The sequence below is a fragment of the Equus asinus genome, chromosome 23 (assembly GCF_041296235.1).
Source record: "Equus asinus isolate D_3611 breed Donkey chromosome 23, EquAss-T2T_v2, whole genome shotgun sequence".
Lineage (NCBI taxonomy): Eukaryota > Metazoa > Chordata > Mammalia > Perissodactyla > Equidae > Equus > Equus asinus.
Window position 1 is genome coordinate 37,399,398 of NC_091812.1, and position 23,859 is coordinate 37,423,256.

General features: G+C 40.3%; 1 protein-coding gene across 4 annotated transcripts in view; it reads right to left on the bottom strand.

Annotated features, from left to right (window-relative positions):
• LOC106824262 (histone-arginine methyltransferase CARM1-like) overlaps positions 1–23,859 on the bottom strand; it is a 255,969-nt gene that overhangs the window by 105,093 nt on the left and 127,017 nt on the right. For all 4 annotated transcript variants that reach the window (XM_070495701.1, XM_070495700.1, XM_044756825.2 and 1 more), the window contains exons 3-4: positions 4,289–4,395; positions 3,311–3,415 (exon numbers count right to left, since the gene is read on the bottom strand). In XM_070495701.1, coding sequence (XP_070351802.1) covers positions 3,311–3,415; positions 4,289–4,395 — 212 coding nt within the window. The remainder of the gene's footprint in view (positions 1–3,310; positions 3,416–4,288; positions 4,396–23,859) is intronic.

Consider the following 23,859-nt stretch of genomic DNA (forward strand, 5'->3'; position numbering starts at 1 on the left):
CTTTCCCTCTCTCTCCTCTTCCTGCCCACCTACCATAATCAAGTCCTCTGCATTAGGAACATTCACTTCGTAATTGTTAACCAGCATGTCCTATTGGCAAAGCAAAAGTCCTGGACGTCTCAAGACATATGAGACCTTTGGCCAAATACGGCCATTTGTGGTCTTATCTTTGTCTCTTACCAACACCCTCACCCACCAGGGTAGCTAGATCTGGCTTTTAGGAAGTGTCTGGTCCTGGGTAAGTCAGAGAAAGCCAACTTCACCCTGTCTCTCCTACTGAATACAGCTGTGAAATTTGGACAGAATGTACAGAGCAGCTACTTGAAGACTCTGAAAAGCATAATAATAGGAGGGGGATTAGGGAAGAAGACCAGGATTCAAAATACTACAGAACCATATCCCCCACCCATGGCCTGAACTCAACACACCACCAGCGGGCAGCAGGGTACAGACAAGAAATCTCCTGGAAACATTCTCTAGTTCTGGCTCCAGCATCAGGAAAGTAAACTTCTAATGCTCAGAGAGAGTGTGGAAATGCTCCGTTTTCCCTCTACTCTTCTTTTTTCTTTTCCTCTCCCCTCCCCTCTCCCCTGCTTCCTTCTCCTCCCTTCTCCCCTCCTTCCTTTTCCTTCCTTTTCCTCCCTTCTTCTATGCTCAGCCCCCAGCAATCTTATGGTAGTTATAGCATCAGCCTACAGGAGCCAAAACTGAGGGAGGGGAAGCTATCTCTGCATTCAATGGCACTGTCATTCCCAAAGGCTGGGGCCAACTCCCATTGCTTGTTTTCTTTCTTTGTCCTCTCTCTGCTTGGCCAATACATAGGCAAAGTCGTGGAAGTACATAGCAGAGTGAGCTTTTTGGTCAGAGACTAAAAAATGGTCCCAAGGAACCAGCAAGTATCAGGGGTATCATGGAGAGGGAAGAGCTTGGTAAAGCAACACCATAAAGTTTTTTTTTAATAAATTCCTGGGCTCAGTCTGTGCATGCCTAGGTCTGATCTTAATTAGCACAACTAAACTTTGAGAACTCCACGCCTAGGTGCCAGACTGACCACTGGGTGACGCACACATGAGATGGATCCAAATAGCACTGCCAAGGCTTTGAAAACTGAAGTGACATACGAACTAAAGCCCTCAGAAAACCAACTAGTCGCCAAGAACTCACAGCCTGAGCCTAACCAGGTTGAATGAATGCTAAAATAAAAATATCAACATCCTCCACAGGCTTTAAACAAGACCTTGAATCTCACAACATAATACTCAAAATACATGGAATATAATCCAAAATTGCTTGGCATACAAAGAATCAGGAAAATCTCAATTCCCTGGGAAAAGATAATCAACTGAAGCTAAAGCAGCAATGACTTAGATGTTAGAATTATTTGACAAAAACTTTAAAGCAGCTATTATAAAAAAGTTCCAACCAGCAATCATGAACACTGCTGAAACCAATGGCAAAATAGAGTCTCAGGCAAGAAATAGATGACATAAAGAAGAGTCAAATGGAAATTATGAAATTGAAAAATACAATAACCAAGACAAAAAACTCTCTGATGGGCTCAACAGCAGAATGGAGATGACAGAGGAAAGAAAGCCATGGGCAAGTCACCTTCTAGCTGGACGCCCACTAATCACTACTTTTTCATGCATTTTCTCTCTGTTTTAATTAACTATTGCTGCATAACAAACCACACCAAAATTTAGTGGCTTAAACTGGAAACAATTATTTCTCCCAATTTTGTGCGCGGGCGGGGCAGTTTCTCTGCTGGTCTTGCCTGGAGTCATTCATGTTTCTGCATTCAGCAGGAGGGGTGGTTGGACTGGAAGATCCAAGATGGCCTCACTTGTTGGTCTGGCAGCTGGTGCCGGCTGTTGAGTGGAGGGCCTCAGTTCTCCTCCATGTGACCTCTCAACCTCCAGTAGGCTAGACTGGGCTTCTTCACAGTATGGTGATCACAGGGTTCCAAGAGGGTGAGACCAGAAGCCACAAGGACCGTTAAAGCCTAGGCTCTGAAACTTACACAATGTCACCTCTGTCATATCTATTGGTCAAAGCATATCACAAGAACAGCACAGAAATAAGGGGTAAAAAAATAGACTATCTCTTGATGAAAGGAGTAGCTACAAGACTTTGCAAATGGGCATGAACTTGGTGAGGCATGAGTCATTAGGATCATTATTTCAATGTTCTACCACACCCTTCCTGGAATTAATGTTGCAAATCTCAAAGGCCATGGATCTACAATTACTAAGGCAGGAGAATAGATTGTGAGGCTCGGAGAAATTTAGGGTTTTGCTTAAGATTACACAGCTCATTAGGGGGGAAAATACAAAACTGGATCCCACTACTGGTGATTCCACTGACCAGTGCTCTTGTCTCTGAGATGAGCTGTACAGTATTTTGAGCACTTTGGTTGTATAACAGGTAGGAGAAAAATGGATAACACTTGTATAATGTGTTAGCAATCAGTCATCATTCAGATCCATTTTGTGAAGGAAATAAATGCAGGCACTTGCGGAGTCTAGGAGAAAAAATTGAAGTAAAGTGACTCAATAAGAGCTATTCATTATATAGCAATAAAGCTCCTAACCTGTTCTGTGCACCAAAACATAGTGCATTCAGTCTCTTGAGTTCCTAGCACTCAAAGCTTAATTTCTTCATTGAGGTAAAATTCACATAACATAAAATCACCATTAACCATTTTAAAGTGCACGATTCAGTGCCATTTGGTACAATTGCTTTATCGTGGAACCATTACTTCTGTCAAGTTCCAAGATATTTTCATCACCCCAAAAGGCAACCTATGCCCATTAAGCAGCCGCTCCCCATTCCTCTCTCCCCCAGCCCCTGGCAGTCCCTAGCTTGCTTTCTCTCTATGGATTTGCCTATTCTGGATGTTTCATATAAGTGGAATCACATGACTTTTTGTAAATGGCTTCATTCACTTAGCACGATTTTGTGGTTCATCCACGTTGAAGTATGTATCACCATTTCATTCCTTTTCATGGAAAATATAAATATAAATAATATTAATAATATTCCATTGTATGAATATACCACATTTTGTTTATCTTTTATCAGTGGATGGGCATTTGAATTGTTTCCACTTTTTGGCTACTGTGAATAGTGCTATTATGAACATTCATGCACAAATAGTTGTTTGAATACCTGCTTTCAATTCTTTTGGGTACATAGTTAGCAGTGGAAGTGCTGGGTCACATGGTAATTCTATCAAAGCCTAATTACTACTGCAGTTTTTGACGAGGTTTCTTAAAATGGTTTGAGATTAATAACTTGCTGCCCCCATTACCTTGTCTCTAAAGTCAATGTGGTTCTGGAGGATGGCTCTGTGGTAAGTAGCTGTTCTCACAAAATCTTGCATCATGTTCTGCTGCTGGGAAATGCAGCCATAAAACTGGAAGGGAAAGAGAAGGAGACGGAGAGTGAACAACCCACGAGGCAGCGCCTTCCTGAGCACCGGGTTCTTACAGACACCCTGGTCAAGGTAGGCTTAGCCTAACACAGAGGGAAGTGCAGGCTCTGAGAGACGCACTGACTTGTCCACGTTGGCCCTCTTTGTAAGGCCAGAACTTTAAGTTGACCCCAGATTTCTGACTGCTGTTCCATACAATAGATTCAGGCCTAGATCTTGACCGGATAGGTGCCCAGGGGCCCTTCCCAAAGCAGAGGCTATGAGAGAATACAGATAAAGAATGACAGAGATAAGAGAGAGAGGGGGCCAGGGCCAAAAGGGATGGTCCTGATGAGTCTCATCAGCCCGGAGAGAAAAACAAGTCTTGGATAGAAATCCTGGTTGAGGGTGGAGGTGGGGCAGAAGATAGTGATGGTGGTAATTCCGAGGAGCCAAGCCAGTTGGGTGACGTGGTGCATACAAACTCCTGAGCACTGACAGTAATAAACATCATCATTTTGTAATTGCCACCATTTGGCAGAGTTTTCTATGTGCCCAGCACCATGCTACATGCTTCCCATATATTTTCTAATCAGATTAAATCATCACAACAATCAGATGCATTATGTTCCTCAGCTGAGGAAACTGAGGCTCAGAAAGATACAGCAACTTGTCCAAGTGCTGACAACTCGATAAGCGACAGTGAGTGCCAATCCAGGTGATGCTGCCGCTGCTGCTGGTCTGAGGACCACCCTTTGAGAACCATGCAGAATGGCATCAATTTGTCTCCTCTCTGCCCACCACCCTGCCCAGGTGTATTCTCAGGTGTGTGTCACCTTGAAACCACTCATTTCCAACGGGGGCAACTTCCCTGACCTGGAAGTACTGCGCGGCAGATGCATCTTCCGTCCGCTGGCTGAACACCGAGCATTCCTTTTTCTCCTTTTGGCATCTTTTCAAGGTATTTGAAAATGCGCTGAATTCTGCAAGGAGAAAAAAGCAGACCCGTTTCTACACCTTGGAGACCAGAGAACTCACCATTGCACTCTATAAAATTCCACTGAGAAAATATTAAAGTGGCACGTTCATCCCTGCCCACACTCATGATAAGGAATGGCATTGTGGAAGTGGGTACTGCTCCGAGGTGTGACACCCTTATTTACACTTGTCAGACATATTTGCATTCACAAATGTCAAGTGAGAGAGCGTGATGGAACCTAGAGACTAGCTCATCGAATTCTCCTGGTACTACGCTTGCAAAACTTACAGGCTTATTTTCAGTGTGTGCTCCAGGAAAGGTGATTGTTGACGATAAGGAAAAGAAGATATATGTGAATACGAAATATATATGCATATAAATGAATATATATATAAAATCTCATTCTATTATCATGGTGATAAGGTTTTTTTCCTCACATTTAGTATTCTCTAGGTGTATAGAGAAAAGGTAAAATAACCGGGGATCTGTGAATACAAGGGAATGCTTTCTATTATTTGAGAAAAAAATACAGAAGTGAAATCTCAAAAAAACAAAAATCCCAGAAGTGATATTACTAATAGATAACACCACGTGCAGAGTTGTCAAATTCTGTGACTTCTGCCTTAGAAATGTCTCTCAAATCCTGCCCAGTGGGCCTCACTGCCTGTGACTTCTGCCCTCTCCACCACTGGCATTGTGACCAGGCTCTCCCTTACAGCGCACACACCCTCAGGTCCGCATGAGCTCCAGCCGCTCAGAGTTCTTCTGCCCTTGCGTGTGTCCCCTCCACGCCCTGCTTCCTGCACTCTGCCCTCCCCAGCCCACCATGCTGAAGCGCTTACCAATTCTCAGGTCAAGCTGGCCCTGGCCTGGCTTACTGGTCTATGTCTTCTGTTTAGATTACCTTTTGACATCAAACTCCTATTCATCCCCCAAAATTCAGCTCAACTCGCATTTCCTCGTTGCCGAGTTCTGGAACACCCACAAGCAGAATAAGTTGCTATAATACAGGGGCCTCACACTTGGCTATAGATGAGAATCACCTGAGAAGATTTTATTACATGCGGGTGATGAACCCTCATCCTGAACCTGGTAATCCAATGTTTTCCAAGAGCCTCCAGCGTTAGTTTTCATGGGCAGCCAGGGGCGAGAACCTTTGCTCTAATTTCATGCTCTCAGCTTACCATCGTATTTCATATTTTACTGAATTTAACAATGTTTTTAAATGTCCATCTCTCTATCTATATTGAACTCTTTTAAGGCATGGTTTAGGAGTTCAAGCTTTGTTTATCTCTAGTCTCCAGAACTTAGTGCTAACATAGCAGCCGCCCAATAAATAGGTCTGAAATGCAAATTTAGTAAATTTTGGGAAATGACTAATGAACTTGGTGAAACTATTTTTAATTGGTGAGGCAGTCCTGTGGAGCCCTCGGGCTATCCCATGTGGGGACAGACAGGTTGAAAAAACATCTTGTTGGAGAATAAATATGCAAATATACCTTACCACTGCCCCTCCTGCTCAAGGGAATGCCAACCACTCCACAGAAACTCGGAGATGCATACAGGGAGGAATTCTTGGTGGAAATATAAATTGATTAGATTTACAATGTATTGTGAACAATCAATGTTTCACCAGCTTATAAATGCTTGTTCCAACTTACAACCCTCACCTAGCTAGTGTTCCCACGCGGATCTCTCTTTTATGAAACCAGAATAGCTCTTTGGTTAAAAATTTATATCTATTATGAAATGTTCTGTTAATTCTTTATCTTTTGCAATTATACCCTTATAAAGAAAAGGATGCAAACAACCATTTCAAAATAAACATAAAACCAACTCATGAAAAGTATAAAAAATTTACAAAATACAAGAAATCAAAAAGAAAAAATAATAATAATAATCCCATTATACAAGCTATTAATTATTGTTAACTTTTTGATGTATGCTCTTTTGTGGTGTGTGCGTGTATGAGTAAAAATTATTCTTTACAAAATTGCATCATATTATTTTGTAAGCATCTCCTTTAAGATACTATGAATAATTTCCCAAGTCATTAAGCAGTCTCCTCCACCTCCTTGTTAGTGGGTATACGTTTTTGACTTTTTTTTTTTTTTGAGGAAGATTAGCCCTGAGCTACCTACTGCCAGTCCTCCTCTTTTTGCTGAGGAAGCCTGGCCCTGAGCTAACATCTGTGCCCATCTTCCTCTACTTTATATGTGGGACGCCTACCACAGCATGGCGTGCCAAGCAGTGCCATGTCCGCACCCGGGATCTGAACTGGCGAACCCTGGGCCGCCAAGAAGTGGAACGTGTGAACTTAACCACTGCACCACTGGGCTAGCCCCTGTTTTCGACTTTTATGGATATGCCATAATGTCACCAATTCCCTATCTCTGGATTCCAAAGCCCAAACCCAGGCCTCTTGCATCAGAAGGATAGAGCCAAACACGTGTATTTTTAACTGTGTCCCTGATTCGGATGACAAGATGTTTTTGAGAACTCCAGTTAATAGAATATGGAAATATTCATACAATGAGAATTCCACATTAAAATTAAAGAGACACCATTCCTTCACAACATTGTCCCACACATGAAATCAATACATTAATCAATATTTCTGTTCTCTCATGACTGTTTTCTTTTGATTGTTTTCTTTTGCAATTTTTTAAAAATAATTTGTATATAACTTAATCATATGAATTGCAGAAATGCAATTTAGAAACGCAGAAAAAAAGCCAGGAAGGAAAAATAATTCCCAAATATAACAACTGATAATATTTTGGATAGAATCTCCCAGTAATTTTTCTTTATATATTTATAGCTACCTCTATATTATTTACAATAATAGTATTTTACTCTAAGGTTTTACAGCCTGCTTTTTTCACTGAACAATATATTAGTTTTCTCTGTGTCAATACTTTTCACATAGAATTGCTCAACTACACATAAAGCTACAAAGCCCCCAAACCGTAGTGTCATTTTGCTTGTTTCTCTAATTTGTTTTTAGAGGCAACATTAGAGGCTTAGTAGATCTTAATTTCAGCAAGGTTTGTGACTATGTTCCTTCAAATTCTGAACCTAGTTATTTGCTTATCAAATTCTACTGGAGGTCAAAAATACCAAGTCAAAATACAATTTCCTATATTTGAATCTTTCTTCCTTGCACAGATAGTGCGTAATACTTTAAAACTTTAAATATTTTTAAACTGTGTTGGATAAAAACTCTCAGCAACTGGGCATGGAGGGAATGCATCTTAATATAATAAAGGCCATATATGACAAGCCCATAGCTAACATCATAGTCAATGGTAAAAAACTGAAAGCTTTTCCTCTAAGAGGAGGAACAAGACAAGGAAGCCCACTCTCGCCCCTTTCATTCCACATAGCACTGATGTCCTGGCCAGAGCAATTTAGGCAAAAATAAGAAATAAAACGCATCCAAATTGGAAAGGAAGAAGTAAATTATCTCTATTTGCATACAACATGATTTTATATATAGAAAACCCTAAAGACTCCACCAAAAAACTGTTTGAATAAACAAATTCAGTAAATTTGCAGGATACAAAATCGATATAAAAAAATCAGTTGTGTTGTACAGTAACAATGAATTAAGAGAAAGAGAAATAAAGAAAACAATCCCATTTACAATAGCTTAAAAAAATAAAATACTTAGGAATAAATTTAACCAAGGAGGTGAAAGATCTGTAAGCTGAAAACTATAAGATTTTGATGAGAGAAATTGAAGAAGACACAAATAAATCGAAAGATATTCTGAGCTCATGGACTGGAAGAATTAATTTTGTTAAAATGTGCATACTACCCAAAGCAATTTACAGATTCATTGCAGTCTTTATCAAAATTCCAATGGCATTTTTCACAGAAATAGAAAAAAACCTAAAATTTGTATGGAACTGCAAAACCCCAAATAGACAAAGCAATCTTCAGAAAGAACAAAGCTGGAAGCATCACATTCCTGATTTCAAACAATACTATGTAGCTAAAGTAATCAAAACAACATAATATTGGCATTAAAACAGACATAAAGATCAATGGAAAAGAATAGAAAGCCCAGAAATAAATCCATGCATATATCGTTCACTAATTTATGACAAAGGAGCCAAGAATATACAATTAGGAAAGGATAGTCTCTTGAATAAATGGTGTTGGGAAAACTGGACAGCCACATACAAAAGAATAAAAGTGGGTCCCTGTCTTACATCATACACAAAAATCAACTCAAAATGGACTAAAGACTTAAATTTAAGGACCTGGAACTGTAAACTCCTAGAAGAAAACATAGGAGGTAAGGTCTTTGATATCAGTCTTGAAAATGATTTTTTGGATTTGACACCAAAAGCAAAGGCAACAAAAGTAAAAATAAAGAAGTAGGACTACATCAAACTAAAAAGCTTCTGCACAGCAAAGAAAACCATCAACAAAATAAAAATGCAACCTACCAAATGGGAGAAATTATTTGCAAATCGTATATCTGATAAGTGGTTAATATCCAAAATATATAAAGAATTCACACAACTCAATAGCAAAAAAAAAAAAAATCTCATTAAAAAAGGGGCAGAGGAGAAGAATAGATATTTCTCCAAAGAAGACATACAAATGGCCAACAGGTATATGAAAAGATGCTCAACATCACTAATCATCAGGGAAATGCAGACTAAACTACAATGAGATAGCACCTCACACCTGTGAGAATGGCTAACCTCACAAAGACAAGAGATAGCGTTGGCACGGATGTGGAAAGGGAACTCTTGTGCACTGTTGGTGGGCGTGTAAACTGGTACAGCCACTATGGAAAAAGTATGGAGGTTCCTCAAAAAATTAAAAACAGAACTACCATAGGATCCAGCAATCTCACTTCTGGGTATATATCCAAAGGAAATTAAAATAGGGTATCAAAGAGATATCTGCATTCCCATGTTCATTTCAGCATTAACACAATTGCCAAGATATACAAACAACAGATGGTTGTTGTTTCCAAGGGTCCATCAAGAATGAATGGACAAAGAAGATGTGGTGTATATAGTCAATGGAATATCATTCATCCATGAGAAAGAAGGAATCCTTCCTTTTATAACAACACAGATGGACCTTAGGGGCATTATGCTAAGTGAAATAAGTCAGAAAGAGAAGGAAAGATACTGTATGATCTCAATTATATGTGGAATCTTTAAAAAAAAAAAAGTCAAAGTCATAAAATCAGAGAATAGAAAAGTGGCTGTCAGGAGCCCAGGGGGTGCGGGGGGATGGTGAGGAAAATAAGGAGAGGCTGGTAAAACGGTACAAACTTTCAGCTACAAGATGAATAAGGTCTGAGGACCTAGTGTATAACATGGTGACTATAGCTGATAACACCATATTACATAATTGAAATTTGCTAAGAGAGTAGAACTTAAAAGTTCTCACCAAAAAATAAAATAAAACAAAATAAGATAAAATTCTCAGATATACTTAAAAAAAAAAAGATATTGGCTAATATTTCCCCAGTTCTAGTCTCCTGGCACCTCTCCCGTTCCCTCTGAGTTCTCAGAGGTTGCCAGCAGTGGTGCGTGTCACCCATCTGTGAGTTCTTTGAGTCCTGGGCATCCCAGTTGTCTGGGCTTTCAAAGCCTATGGTAAATTCACTTGTTCAACAAATAGTCTTCTGAATATTCTATACAGTTGCGAGTCTTCATCCTTTGAGGGGAATTTGAGCTCTTAATACAGCCAAAAATAATGGCTGCCTAATTTCGTGAACAGGATGTGTGGCAAGTTGAAAAGTATCATTTCTGTTAAAAAACAAAACTATGTGAAGCAACATGGCTAGTCTTCTTGTGTGGCTCACCAATTGTCTTCAAGCGAAAACGTAAAAGAGAAGCACCAAGAATGTTTTGTGTCACACCAACATCCATGCAACACATAAATAGCCTTCCAAATAAATACTAATTCAGATGTATCGGCTCGACTGTGTTTGCTATTTAAAAAAATCCAATCTTATTACATCACGGACACCATGTTCACAACTCTATAATCCTGGCTCAGAGATCATGTTTGAAAAACCGAAAATTAGGGCCTCATGTCTGACAAGCTTGAGATGTATTTATGGGACTTAGGCAATCAGGTGCATCCTGATCCAGGACTCAGCATCAATTGATCCTGCCTCTGGTGAATTCTGTCACAACGGCTCTGTCAAAATGGAGAATATCTTCTTTACATGTCACTCTTCTATTCATTTCAATGGTTAAATAAATGTGTGTACATAAAGGAAATGTCTGTTTCCACATGATGTATAAGATACACAAAAAACCCCCCACAATTTAAAAAGGAAATTTTTTTTTAAAGATTGGCACCTGAGCTAACAACTGTTGCCAATCTTTTTTTTTTTTTCCTTTCTCCCCAAATCCTCCCAGTACACAGTTGCATATTTTAGTTGTGGCATGTGGGACATCGCCTCAGCATGGCCTGACAAGCGGCGCCATGTCTGCGCCCAGGATCCAAACCAGCGAAACCCTGGGCCCCAAGGTAGAGCGCACAAACTCAACCACTCAGCCATGGGGCCGGCCCCTAAAAAGGAAAAGAAACTTAATTGTTGATTTCTCCCCTCTCCTCAGCCTCCAGAAGAAAGGATTCATAGCCATTAACGACACCTGTCACCTGTCTTAGTTTATTCAGGCTGCTTTAACAAAATACCACAGACTGGGTGCCTCATGAACAATGGAGATTTATTCCCACAGTTCTGGAGACTGGTAGTGCGAGACGAGGGTGCCAGCACTGTCAGGTTCTGGTGAGGACCCTCTTCCGTGTCGCAGGCAGCTGTCTTCTTGCTGTGTCCTCACATAGCAGAAGGGACAAGGGAGCCTTCTGGGGCCTTTTTCATAAGGTCACCAATCTCAGTCATGAAGCCTCCACATCATGACCTAATCACTTCCCAAAGGCCCACCTCCAAATACATCATATTGGGGATTAGGTTTCAACATAGGAATTTTGGCCGGAAGGACACACAAACACTCAGTCTATGGCAATGCTCATTGCAGAATCCAAAATGAGATGCAGGAACGATAACTCATCTTCTTCTTTTCCTCCATTCTCCAAACTGGGGAGACAGACTTTTGGTAAGAGGAGTGAAGGGATCTTAAAATCTAGCTGGTAATTTTGCCTTGGGAGAACACTTTAGCAAGGAGTACACTTTTTTGGATGGAGGAGCCTTTTGATCTGCAGGCACCATTTGTTTGAAAGATGTGTTAATTCTGTAGAGCCAGGATGGCTCCCGGAGGAGAGGAAAGAAAGGCCAGCTGTTTAGAATGTAATCAAGTCTAAATGGATGTTCTTATTTGCATGTTGGCCCGTTCAGCTGCTCAGGGCAGAAAGGGTGGGAGGATATGGGTCAGAGCTACTGCTCTAGAGTGAAGAGGTCTTGTGGGGAGTTTCCCAGAAGTCTGAAGGCAGAGGACATAGTATAGAAGGATGTGGAAACAACCTCAATTACTAGTGAAGCCAAGTCCCTCTGACAGAGCATGGATAATGAGTAAAATGGGAACTCCCTTCAAAGGGCTCATTCACCCCCGTTGTCTCTGAAGAGGATAACATGGTAGAATTACCACTGTAACCACTCTGGCTGTAAACCATCATGTTTTTGTCATTTTTCACAAACATATAGATGTAATTTTCTCTGTCATATAGATATTAAGTAAGGACACAGCAGTTCCATGCTCCAGCCGTGATCCTAATTATTTTCATTTGATTTTCAGGTTTGATTTAAATTCTTGACAAACCATTGCTTTTCCATTTTAGCAAGTATTTATACCCGTGGATCAATAAAGACTACTCAGACACACCATTTCCTTTTGGTTCTGTTACTCCTGAAAGACCAGATTGAAGAGATCTGTTTTTGTCTGCTTGCTTCTCTTAAATAGCTGCTATTTACAAGCGATACTGTCTGGAGTGCCTTCCATATAGAGTGTATTTAGCGAGATGCTGCCATCTTTCTGTGCCAGGGAAGAGTAATACCTGTCTGACTGCCTCAGCTGTTCTGGCCACATGTCCCAAAATCATACCAGAAAATCCACAACAGACAGTATGATAATCATGGTGTGGACTGAAAAAAAACATGTCAAACTCTAGACATGGTTGCAGAACAGCTTCTGAGCTATCTTGAATAATTTACAGACAGCCCATTTTAATTCTCTCTAGTCCATCAGCTCAAGTTTGCCAAATTAAGCTCTTTTTTACCGAAGGAAGTAAAAGCTATCTATTTTCTTGCAGTCAGTACACAAAAAAAGGAACAATACTAACCATGTGGCCCCATTTAATTCGCCTTCTCTTCGTTTCTTGTCTGGGTGCTTTCTCCCTCGGGATGGGTATGACTTAGGAGACACTGCACTGAGTCCCCATATCTCCTGTCTGGTCAGACCTGGAGAAGGGGGACTGCATCTCAGGGCATCATTCAAGTAGGATGAATACGATGCCAACAGCTACAATGCTGATCTTCTCTCCATCAGCCCCTTATTTGTTCTCTGCACAACAAATGGCAGAATAATTACTATTTTCTTTGTCTGGTTACTTATTTTTTTCCATCTTACCCAATGTACAGTCTATGAGGGTAAAGAGACTTATTCACCATTAAATCCTAGTGCTTGATTCGATACCTGGCATGTAGCAGTATCCAACAAATGTCAACGAATGAATGAGTGAATGAATGGAGGAAAGCATTCTCTCTTTGTTTTTTTCCCTTTCCCGTCTTCTTTTTTTCTTTTTCTTTTTGGCATCCCTTTCCACTCTCACCTCTTGGCTTTGGGAGAACTTCTCCAGTTCTCCCAAAGCGATTACCTTAGAATCAAGAGTTTATTTTCTCACTGACATATATATCCCCTAATCAGAGGTTTGTGAACTTAACTATTGGGGCTCAGATGCTCTATCTTACTTACAGAGAAGTTTAATTAATCAAAAAGTCGTTCAAGTTAGGTATCAATGGCAGAACCAAATTATCATTGGTCTACGATGCATTTTAAGTCAAAATACATTCACCATCTGAACTCCTCAATGTCAATACTACTGTATTTCTTTTTTTTTTAAATAAAGAGGAATATAATATCTGCATCAGAAAATTTCCATACCTTCCTCATCCCAACTCCCAAAGTTAGATAAATGCAAACTGAATTTTAGGAGATTTCCTATACAGATGTAGTATGTGTGTATGTTTGTGTGCGTATTTCCAGAGAAGGGCATAGCAGTCTCAGGTGGTCAGAGTTGAAGCAAGATACAAAAACTAATACATCCCAAACATATATACTTTCAGGGGACTCTGCTGCTGAGTTAAACTCAACCTAAGGATGGCCCTTCTTATACCTCATATAAGCGGGTTTACTTAGTAAAGTAGCAAAAGGATTTAGATATAAAGTAGATTCTCTGAGCACCCAACATAGATAGGATTATAAGACACTGTATGTTTCTATTGCTTACATGAGAAAATTCTCTGTGCTCTGTCTCCTCTTTAAAAAGAATTTGTCAGCATTCCTTAAAACCAATTGCCAAATTAACCTCTCCTAAAATAATGGTACTTATGAGCTCTAAGAAATTGAATGCATGGCCAGCCCTGGGGGCTTAGCAGTTAGGTTCATACTCCGCTTCAGTGGCCTGGGTTCGGTTCCCGGGCATGGACCTACACTGCTCATCAGTGGCCATGCTGTGGCAGCAACCCACATCTGAAAAGATCAGCAACAGATGTTGGCTCAAAGCAAACCTTTCTCAGCAAAAAAAAAAAAAAAAGAAAGAAAGAATGAAATTGAATGTATTATTTGTTTTTGTTTTTCTCTCAAAGCCTTACAATTAACAACCAAATCTATAATTTGTAATCTATATAACACTTACCTAACACTATCTTTGTGTAACCAAAACATCAGTACTGGGGAGGGCTATTGGGGAGTATTGTGTGTATTTGTCACACCTCTAAATGTCAAGAATCTGATGTAAAAACAATTGGGCCACAAATCTTGTCAAATTTCAGAGACACTCTTCATGCATATCTTAAAAACCAATTAAACACTTATTGCGACGATCAGCAGTGACCTAAACATTAGTGAAATAGTGTGATTCAAGATTTCTGAGAGTAAGGACAGTAGCTCATTTGTTTGAATATTGAGCCAGGTCCCCGATCCCTGTGGGATCCTAGCACACTTACCCTGACACTCCACCCATCAACAAGGAAAGCCCAAGATTGAAGAACTGTGTGGTCTCCAATAAGCAGAAGGATCAGGGGTCAGTCTTGGACAGAGGCATAACTGAATGAGCCAGAGCAGAAACAAGATTCTAAGGAAAGGGTATTAGTGAAAACTCTTTTGTTGGCAATTGGTAGAAACTCAGCTAAGTTTAACTGAAATAGGAACTTTATGGCTCACAAAATTGAAAAATCCAGGATTAAAATTCTATTTGCAAAAATGCCTGTGTTCTGGAGTTCAAGAATGATATTATTAAGACTGTCTCTCTCTCTCTGTTGTGCTGGTTTAGCTTCATCTCAGGTGAGCTTCCCCCTCACAGGACAAGATGACCATCAGCATCTCCAGAACTATTTTGTTACCAGCTCAGGAAGCCCAGTCCTTCCAAAATGTTCCAACAAAAGCCCCAGATTGAGTCTCATTGATCCAAGTTAAATTAAAGACCCATTTCTGAATCAATTGCTGTGACCAGGGATCAATGCTAATTGACCAGACTCCAGTCAGCCCCACCTAAACAAACAAACAAAAAAAATGAGCTTCTGTTATCAGAAGAAAGGAGAGTAGATTAAAGGCAGGCCAAACCAAGTTGACCACAGCTGAAAGAGAGGTAGAAATGTTATAGACCAAGTTGAAACAGTGGAAGCAGGAGTGAGAAAATCTGTGTGCTTCCGGGCAAACTGGAGGAAGGCGTCATGGAAAAGAGACATTGAGCTTCTTGGCTCCTGATCTCTGAGCTTGGACTAGCCTAAACCCAGGTTTTGTTCCCAGCAGCAGGTTGCTGTTGTGAAAGGTCACTACAAAGCAATTGGTCTAACATTTCTTGTTCTATAACATGTTGAGCCCCTGACATAACCACAGTTAGCAGCTTTAAGTTCCTGTCCACACTCCCTAAGAGTATTTGGCCCAGCTTACAGTTCCTCATGCTCTGTTTATGCTGTCAGATCCCATATTCCACCCAGTAGATTAGTTAAGAATGAGCTGCTGACCAAAGGGTAACTCAGCCTGAACCAAGAGACCCAGAAACTGTCATAAACAGGGACGGGCTCTGGGGTTCTACAGGGGTACATGGTGGGATCCTACATTTTGGCTTGCCCAATTTATGCCTGTTATCCTGGAGAAATCAGTGGTCACATTCCCCTTCACACACACAAGAGTCTTGTTTTGGATTATAAATAATTGAGTCATCCTATCTATAAGATGACGTAGTTTGGGGGGAGGTGGCCATGCTGTGTCAAGTACAAGAGGAAAAGGCAGCTGAGAGAGATGATGACACAGAACGATGCAGTTGCGGGAGACCATGGAAGGGTACCTGCTTCTCCGCGATGGTTCCAGGACACTGCGTTCCTCTGCCTTAAGTGCCATGAGACACCTTCTTATAGTAACTTTCCCTTTTTGACTTGGGCTACTTCGTATGGGTATCCTTGACTAGAGCAAAAATTCCCCCTTCCACTTTACAACCACTTTTTTTTTTTCCTGAGTCATTGCCAGTTTACTCAGGCTTACTGAGAGGTTTTTTGGGGGGGGGGGGGTTGATTTGGTTTGGTTTTGGGTTTTGCTAACAATTTTATATATTTTTAGGTTGTACTCATTTCAAGTGTTTTTTTGTTTGTTTGTTTGTTTTACATCTACACCATACTTTTCTCTACCCTAGAGATGAATCAGTCTATTTTCACTTGAGCTCATTTCTACAATTGGGCTTTAACCTGTCACAGTGAAGACCCTCCCATATTCACATTACTTAGCATCCAGATTGAATTCCACAAAACTACCTAGCCATTTGAAGGTCACCAGACTTATACAAAGACAAATGGTATCTCAGCTCACTAAGTGGGGCCAGAATGCACCTTCTGGAACATTTACCATATATTCACAGAGGGACTAATTTATTCATGTGGCAGCATGCACCATTATTCAATTAGTTCTCATGGCTTCCCAAGGCCTCTGCATGCCTCCCAGCAAGCAAAGGAGCACAAGTAAACAGCAAACAGGTGGCATAAAGGCACATTTCCAATTTGATTAGATGTACGCCATTTTTAAAATGACATTTACCAACGTAAATCAACATTTTTTGGCTGCCTATGCCATACTCCCTACATTCCCAAAACAGCTAACTTTGGGTAGGCATTAATATAACCCAACACAAAGTTTAAAAAATTGAAATAATAGTCTGTACCTTTAGTACCTAATGTTCAGAGCACTTCATTTTGCCAAATGAAAATTTAGCATCACAGGTAGACATAAAAATCTCTCTGGGCTTTCTCTTTATAAATTATCTGTAAGTGAATGAGACAAAAATACCCAGAAACTCAGTTGAGAAATTCTGTATCTGTTGCAAGGCAAAGGAAAGAAAGTCTTTTGTAGCTGGCAGATTTGAGACTTCAAGTCGTGTAAAAGGATCAGTTAAGATGACAAGTAGCATCTTTTGGTTTTGCAATACAACTTTTAAGATCCAGCTCTCTTCCCACGCAAACATGGATTTAACAATAATGCTACCTTACAAGAAATTAATCTTGTCTTCATTTTTAAGAAAGCAAAATGCACCTACTGTAGTTTTCTCGATGACACGAATCTATAATTGGCTAAAAGCATGAATGTGCATGTGTCTTCTCAGATCAATCTCTCTGCTTTTCTCTTATTTTCTCTTTCACATTTACATAGCTGGTCCAGTGGGTGCAAAAGGACTGAGCAGAGTCTAAATCTAGCCCACAGGTATTCTGAAATTTGGCCATCATGTGTCTTAAGAATTAGAAAAATCTCATAGGAAATGTGAATTTCTGGCTAAAATTGTGCAGCATGATATCCCTGGGTCTGAATTTCTCTGTAGCAACAATCAGTATGAGGGAAGTAGCCGCTGCCACCTTTTGAATGAATACGAGCTCTCCCGTTCATCACAGCTGCCGCCATTCTCTCTTACTTGCAACCTGCCCACTTCATGCATTTCCATGACCTGCCTGGGCCCTCAAGGCTTCGGAGCCTGTGCTCCCATACTCCCCAAAATTCATTAAAAAACTTAACGGACAGCAAGGCTGAGACTTAAAATATCAACCACTTCCCTACTATTTCTAAGCATCATGAAATCATAAAAGCTAAGGAAAATGATAGTCAAACACACATTATGATGCTACATTTTCAATTGATTAGTTCCATTTTAAGCTTACAGAAGAAGTTGTTGAATTTCTTGCCAATTACTTTATTTGGATATTTTGTGCAGACACTCATTAGGGCAGGTTCAAACTGTAAGTCTTTTTTTTTTTTCTTTTTGTTTTGTTTTGTTTTTGAGGAAGATTAGCCCTGAGCTAACTACCGTCAATCTTCCTCTTTTTGCTGAGTAAGACTGGCCCTGAGCTAACATCCATGCCCATCTTCCTCTACTTTATACATGGGACACCTACCACAGCATGGCTTTTGCCAAGCGGTGCCATGTCTGCACGCAGGATCTGAACCTGCGAACCCTGGGCCGCCGAGAAGTGGAACGTGTGAACTTAACTGCTGCACCACTAGGCCAGCCCCTCAAACTCTAAGTCTTGAGCTGTTAGGTAAGTTCTGGTGAATTGGTCACTATCATTCCAAAACAACCTATTTTCGTGTGTTTATGGTACAGTTGACTGACCCACAGTGTGATTTCCACCATGAAGGTGAGTTTTTATTAGATCATTTGGATCTAATAACCTCCCCTAACCTTCCCCTGCAGTTAGAGACGATCTAGGGGACTCATGAGTGTGACATCTAGAGTTGAAGAACAATTCCACTCATGCACTGCATTATCATCATCCCCTAACAAACTGACCCAACCATCTACTTCTATGACAAACAACCAATGGATTTAGTAATAGCTGAACGAACGCTTCCTGGGTAATATCCACCTGCACGTTCCTCTTATGGAATGGTGGATAACATGAACCCAAAGTCAGGAGAATTAAATCCAGGGATATTGGTTATCACTCATTGTTTTCATTACTATAACCAGCAGTTCTTTTTATGTGTAGCTTACCTGAAGCTTTACCTGCAATCCAGCTCTAGAATGAAGTTTGAGTCTGGAACCCTTGATAGTCTGGGATGAAAGATGTTCCAGATCTTATTAGGAACTCACTTGAAAAATTCTCTTCAGATCTAAATGCCGAGAGAAGCTTTGCTTGACATATTCTGCCCACACACCAGTGTTCTGCCCCTTTGGACACTGGGAATCTTGGAAATTGACAGCATTTCCTCTTTCGCTTGGGTGCCAGGATGCTCAGAGTCAAAATGACTGGTCGGCAGTAATATTTGTGAGTCCTATAATATGCCTATTTATGTCTTAAATTCCTCTTGCCCTCAGTCTTCTGTGCTTTCTGTATTTTCTCTGATCTTGAAATTTACCTATTTATATTTTATTATGTAAATGTATGAGGAAACAACATCTCAGTGGAAAAAACCAGGTGATGGATGCGTGAACAGATGATAGAAGATGGATCAATTGATTCCGTCATTACTATATGAAGATTTAACAAACACTGGTCAAGTCGTTCTGCAATTTTCTGCCTCGCTTTCCACACAATAACCCACCCTGCTCTGAACAGCAAACACAAGGACGTTGGAAGCATCAGCGTTGGTCCCATATGCTGAGAGCAGATGGGAGCTGCACTGTCTTCACACTAGCAGCTGCCCAGGAACCAAAGTGAAGAGGAGGAGATGGGGGGAAAGAGCACAAGGAGACAGAAACACAAAAGAGCAACCGGGAGCGGAGAAGAGAGAGACTTCCTGCTACCAGTCTCAGCCACGGTTAAAAAGCAAGCACACATTTATGAACTCCTCCACTTGACAATATTTTCACATTTATGATGTCACTTCATTCAATTCCCACTGCCAAGAGGTATTATGATCTCCTCTGGACAGATGATGGAGAGATGCAGACACAGTTTGCTCAGAGTCAAATCAGCAAGGCCAGTCTTTGTTCTAATACCAGTATCTGCATTCCAGAAACTGAGAAATTCTAAAACATAAGAAATCCTTAAGGGGCATGTTCTACATTAGAAGAAGCTGTCTATGTACTAGTCAAGGACGGCTGGGAAGAAAAGGAGCAAAGACAAAATTAAGAGGTAACATGTTGATATAACATAAATAACAGGGAAATGACTTCAGCTGCAGCCAGAGAGGTTGGTTAGATAGGGAAACTTTTTTTTTTTTTTTTGGTGAGGAAGATTGGCCCTGAGCTAACATCTGTACCAATCTTCCTCTATTTTGTATGTGGGATGCTGCCATAGCATGGCTTGATGAGTGGTGTGTAGCCTGTGCCCGGATCCAAACCCACAAACCCCAGGCCGCTGAAGTGGAGCACGTGAACCTAACCACTATGCCCCTAGGCTGGCCCCTACAGGGAAACACTTTTCATTTCAAATATTACAAAATCATGACATGATTTTCTGTGTGTAACTGCAGAATTTCCTTCTTTGGAGATGTTTCTTTGAAGACTAGTTATCATTATTCTAGGTGGCAAAATCTGCAAAACTTTATTAAAAATACTCCAGCTGATCTCTCACCATCCTTATAAACCAGATAACTATCAATTATACAAGGTATGATTCATCACAGTAAAGCAAAAGGGACATCAAGTTAGGTGATGTCGCAACATGGCTGAATAAGATGTCCCCCATTCAGGTGTCCCCATCCCCAGCAACAATTTGGTATCCATCCACCGACAAAAGTTTCTTTGTGGGAGTTGTGGGATCCGCACTGTACACCAAGGGACCCAGGAGAGTCTCACCCACCTGTGCAGTGGGTAACAGGCAGACAGACCTTGCTCTGGCAGGGGACCCTGCAATGGCTCATGAATCAGCTCCAGCCTCTCTCAGCTGCGTTCCAGGAGCCCCTGGAAAACACTGTCTTAGACAATCGCCCACAGAAGAGAAAGCCTTCGTGGAAGTCCAGGTTTCCAGAAAAGAAGTGCCGGCTCACCAATGGAACAACAACAAAAAAACACAAATTTGGACACATTGGAGAGGGTTAAGAGGAATAGTTTGACTTCACCCACGTTACCCTTCCCCCAAGGCAGCACAGCTTAGGCCAAGAGAGATCCTGTTAGCTGTGATTTCTACCGGAGGGGAAAGTGACAGACTGTGAGTGAGTGCCCAGCTTCCCCAGTGGTGCGGGATGTTGCCAAAGAAGCTCATTTCTCTCTCGCCCCATCCAGATTGCTGAACTGTGTGCAGCATGACTTGAGGGCAGGGAGAGATGGGAGAGCAGCAGATCAGACTCTCAGGGGGCATTAAAGGAACATGGATCCTCCTAACTACATTGTGGGATCCATCAAGAAGCCCGTGAGCAAGCTGCTGGGGCTTGTGTTAACCACTTAACTCCAGTATAAGGGTTAAAGGATAAGAGTATTAAAAATAACTATAGCCACAATGATTTGTTAATGAATATACAATATAAAAAAAGGTAAATTGTGACATCAAAATTAAAAAGCAGGAAGGAGTAAAAGGGTAGAGTTTTGTATACAATAGAAGTTATATTGTTATCAGCATAAAATAGACTGCTATATCTATAAGATGTTTTGTGTAAGTTTCATGGTAACCACGAAGCAAAAACCTATGACAAATTCACAAAAGATTAAGAGAAGGGAATCAAAGTATACCACTACAGAAAATCATCACAAAGAAGGACATCAAGAGAGAAAGAAAGGAAGGAGGTAACTACAAAACAGCCAGAAAATGATTAATAAGGTGGTGTTAGTTAGTCCTTACCTAACAATAATTACTCTAAATGTACATAGATTAAATAGTCCAATCGAAAGGCACAGAGTAGCTGACTCAACTACATGCTGCTTACAGCAGACTTACTTCAGCCTTAAGGACACACATACGTTGAAAGCGAAGGGATGGAAAAAGATACCCCATGCAAATGGCCCAAGACCAGATGGCTTCACTGGTGAATTCTACCAAACATTCCAAGAAGAATTAACACCAATCCTTCTCAAACTCTTCTAAAAAACAGAAGGGGAGAGAAGTCTTCCAAACTCTTCCAAAATATTCTGTGGGGCCACCATTACCCTGATACCAAAATCAGACAAGGATGTCACACACAATGGGAAAATTACAGGCCAGTATCCCTGATTAACATAGACACAAAATCTTCAACAAAATATCAGCAAACCGAATTCAACAATATATTAAAAGGATCATACACCATTATCAAGTGAGATTTATTCCAGGGATGCAAGGATGGCTCAATATCCACAAATCAGTCTATTTGATACACTACATTAACAAAATAAAGAATAAAAATCATATGATCATATCAATAGGTGCAGAAAAAGCGCTTGAAAAAATCTAACATCCATTTATGATAAAAACTCTCAACAAAGTGGGTATAGAAGGAACATACCTCAACATAAAAATGCCATATATGACAAGCCCACAGCTAACATCAGACTCAATGGCAAAAAGCTAAAAGCTTTTCTTCTAAGAGCAAGAAGAAGAGAAGGATGACCATTCTCACCACTTCTATTCAACATAGTATCAGAAGTTCTAGCCAGAGCAATCAGGCAATAAAAAGAAATAAAAGTCATCAAAATCAGAAAGGAAGACGTAAAACTGTCTGTTTGCAGATGACATGATTCTTTCTTTCTTTCTTTCTTTCTGTTTTTGGTGAGGAAGATTTGCCCTGAGCTAGCATCCGTTGCCAATCTTCCTCTTTTGGCTTGAGGAGGATTAGCCCTGAGCTAACATCTGTGCCAATCCTTCTCCACTTTGTACGTGAGATGCCTCCACAGCGTGGCTGATGAGTGGAGTAGGTCCATGCCTGGGATCAGAGCCTGTGAACCCAGGCTGCCAAGGTGGAGCACACAGAACTTTAACCACCTGACCACAGGGCCTGCCTCACAGATGACATGATTTTATGTGGAGAAAACCCTAAAGATTCAACCAAAATCTGTTAGAATGAATTAACTAATTCAATAAAAATGAAGAATACAAAATAAACATATAGATCAGTTGCATTTCAAACACTAACAATGAAAAATCTGAAAAAGAAATAAAATCCCATTCACAATAGCATCAAAAATGATAAAATATTTGGAATAAATTTAACAAAGGAAGTGAAAGAACTGTACACTGAAAACTATAAGATTTTGATGAAAGAAATGGAAGACGACACAAATAAATGGAAATGGATACCTTGTTCATGCTTTGGAAGATTTAATACTGTCAAAATGCCCATACTAACCAAAACTATCTATAGATTATGTGCAATTTGTATCAAGATTCCAATGCCATTTTTCACAGAAATAGAAAAAGTCATCCTAAAATTTGTATGAAACCACAAAAGACTCCAAATAGCAAAAGCAATCCCAAGAAAGAACAAAGCTGGAGGCATCACACTTCCTGATTCAAACTATACTGTAAAGCTGTAGGAATCAAAACAGTATGGTACTAGCATAAAAACGGACACATAGGCTAAAGGAATAGAATCAAGAGCCCAAAAATAAACTCTCACATATATAGTCAACTAATATTTGAGAGGAGAGCCAAGAATACTCAACAGGGAAAGGATAGTCTCTTCAATAAAAATGGATTGAAGACTTAAATATAAGACTTGAGACCATAAAACTCCTAGAAAAAAACATAGAGAAAAAGCTCCTTGACAGTGGTGTTACCAATGATTTTTTTGGACCTGACACTGAAAGCAAAGGCAAGAAAAGCAAAAATAAGCAAGTGGGACCACATCAAACTAAAAAGCTTCTGCACAACAAAAGAATCCATCAACAAAATGAAAAGACCACCTACAAAATGGGGAGAAATAATTACAAATCAGATATCTGATGAGGGGTTAAGATTCAAAATATATAAAGAACTCACACAACTCAATAACAAAAAAAAAAAAGTGATCCAATTGAGAAATGGGCAGAGGAACAGAATAGATATTTTTCCAAAGAAGACATAGAAGTGGCCAACAGGTACATGAAAAGATGCTCAACATCACTGATCATCAGGGAAATGCCAATCAAGACCACAATGAGCTATCACCTCACGCCTGTTAGAATGGCTATCATCAAAAAGACAAGAGATAGGTGTTGGCAAGGATGTGAAGAAAAGGGAACCCTTGTGCACTGTTGGTGGAAATGTAAGCTGGTACAGCCACTATGGAAAACAGTATGGAGTCTCCACTGAAAATTTAAAAATAGATCTACCATAGGATCCAGCAACTCCACTTCTGGGTATATGTCCAGAAGAAGTGAAAACAGGATCTCAAAGAGTTATATGCACGCTCATATTCACTGCAGCATTATT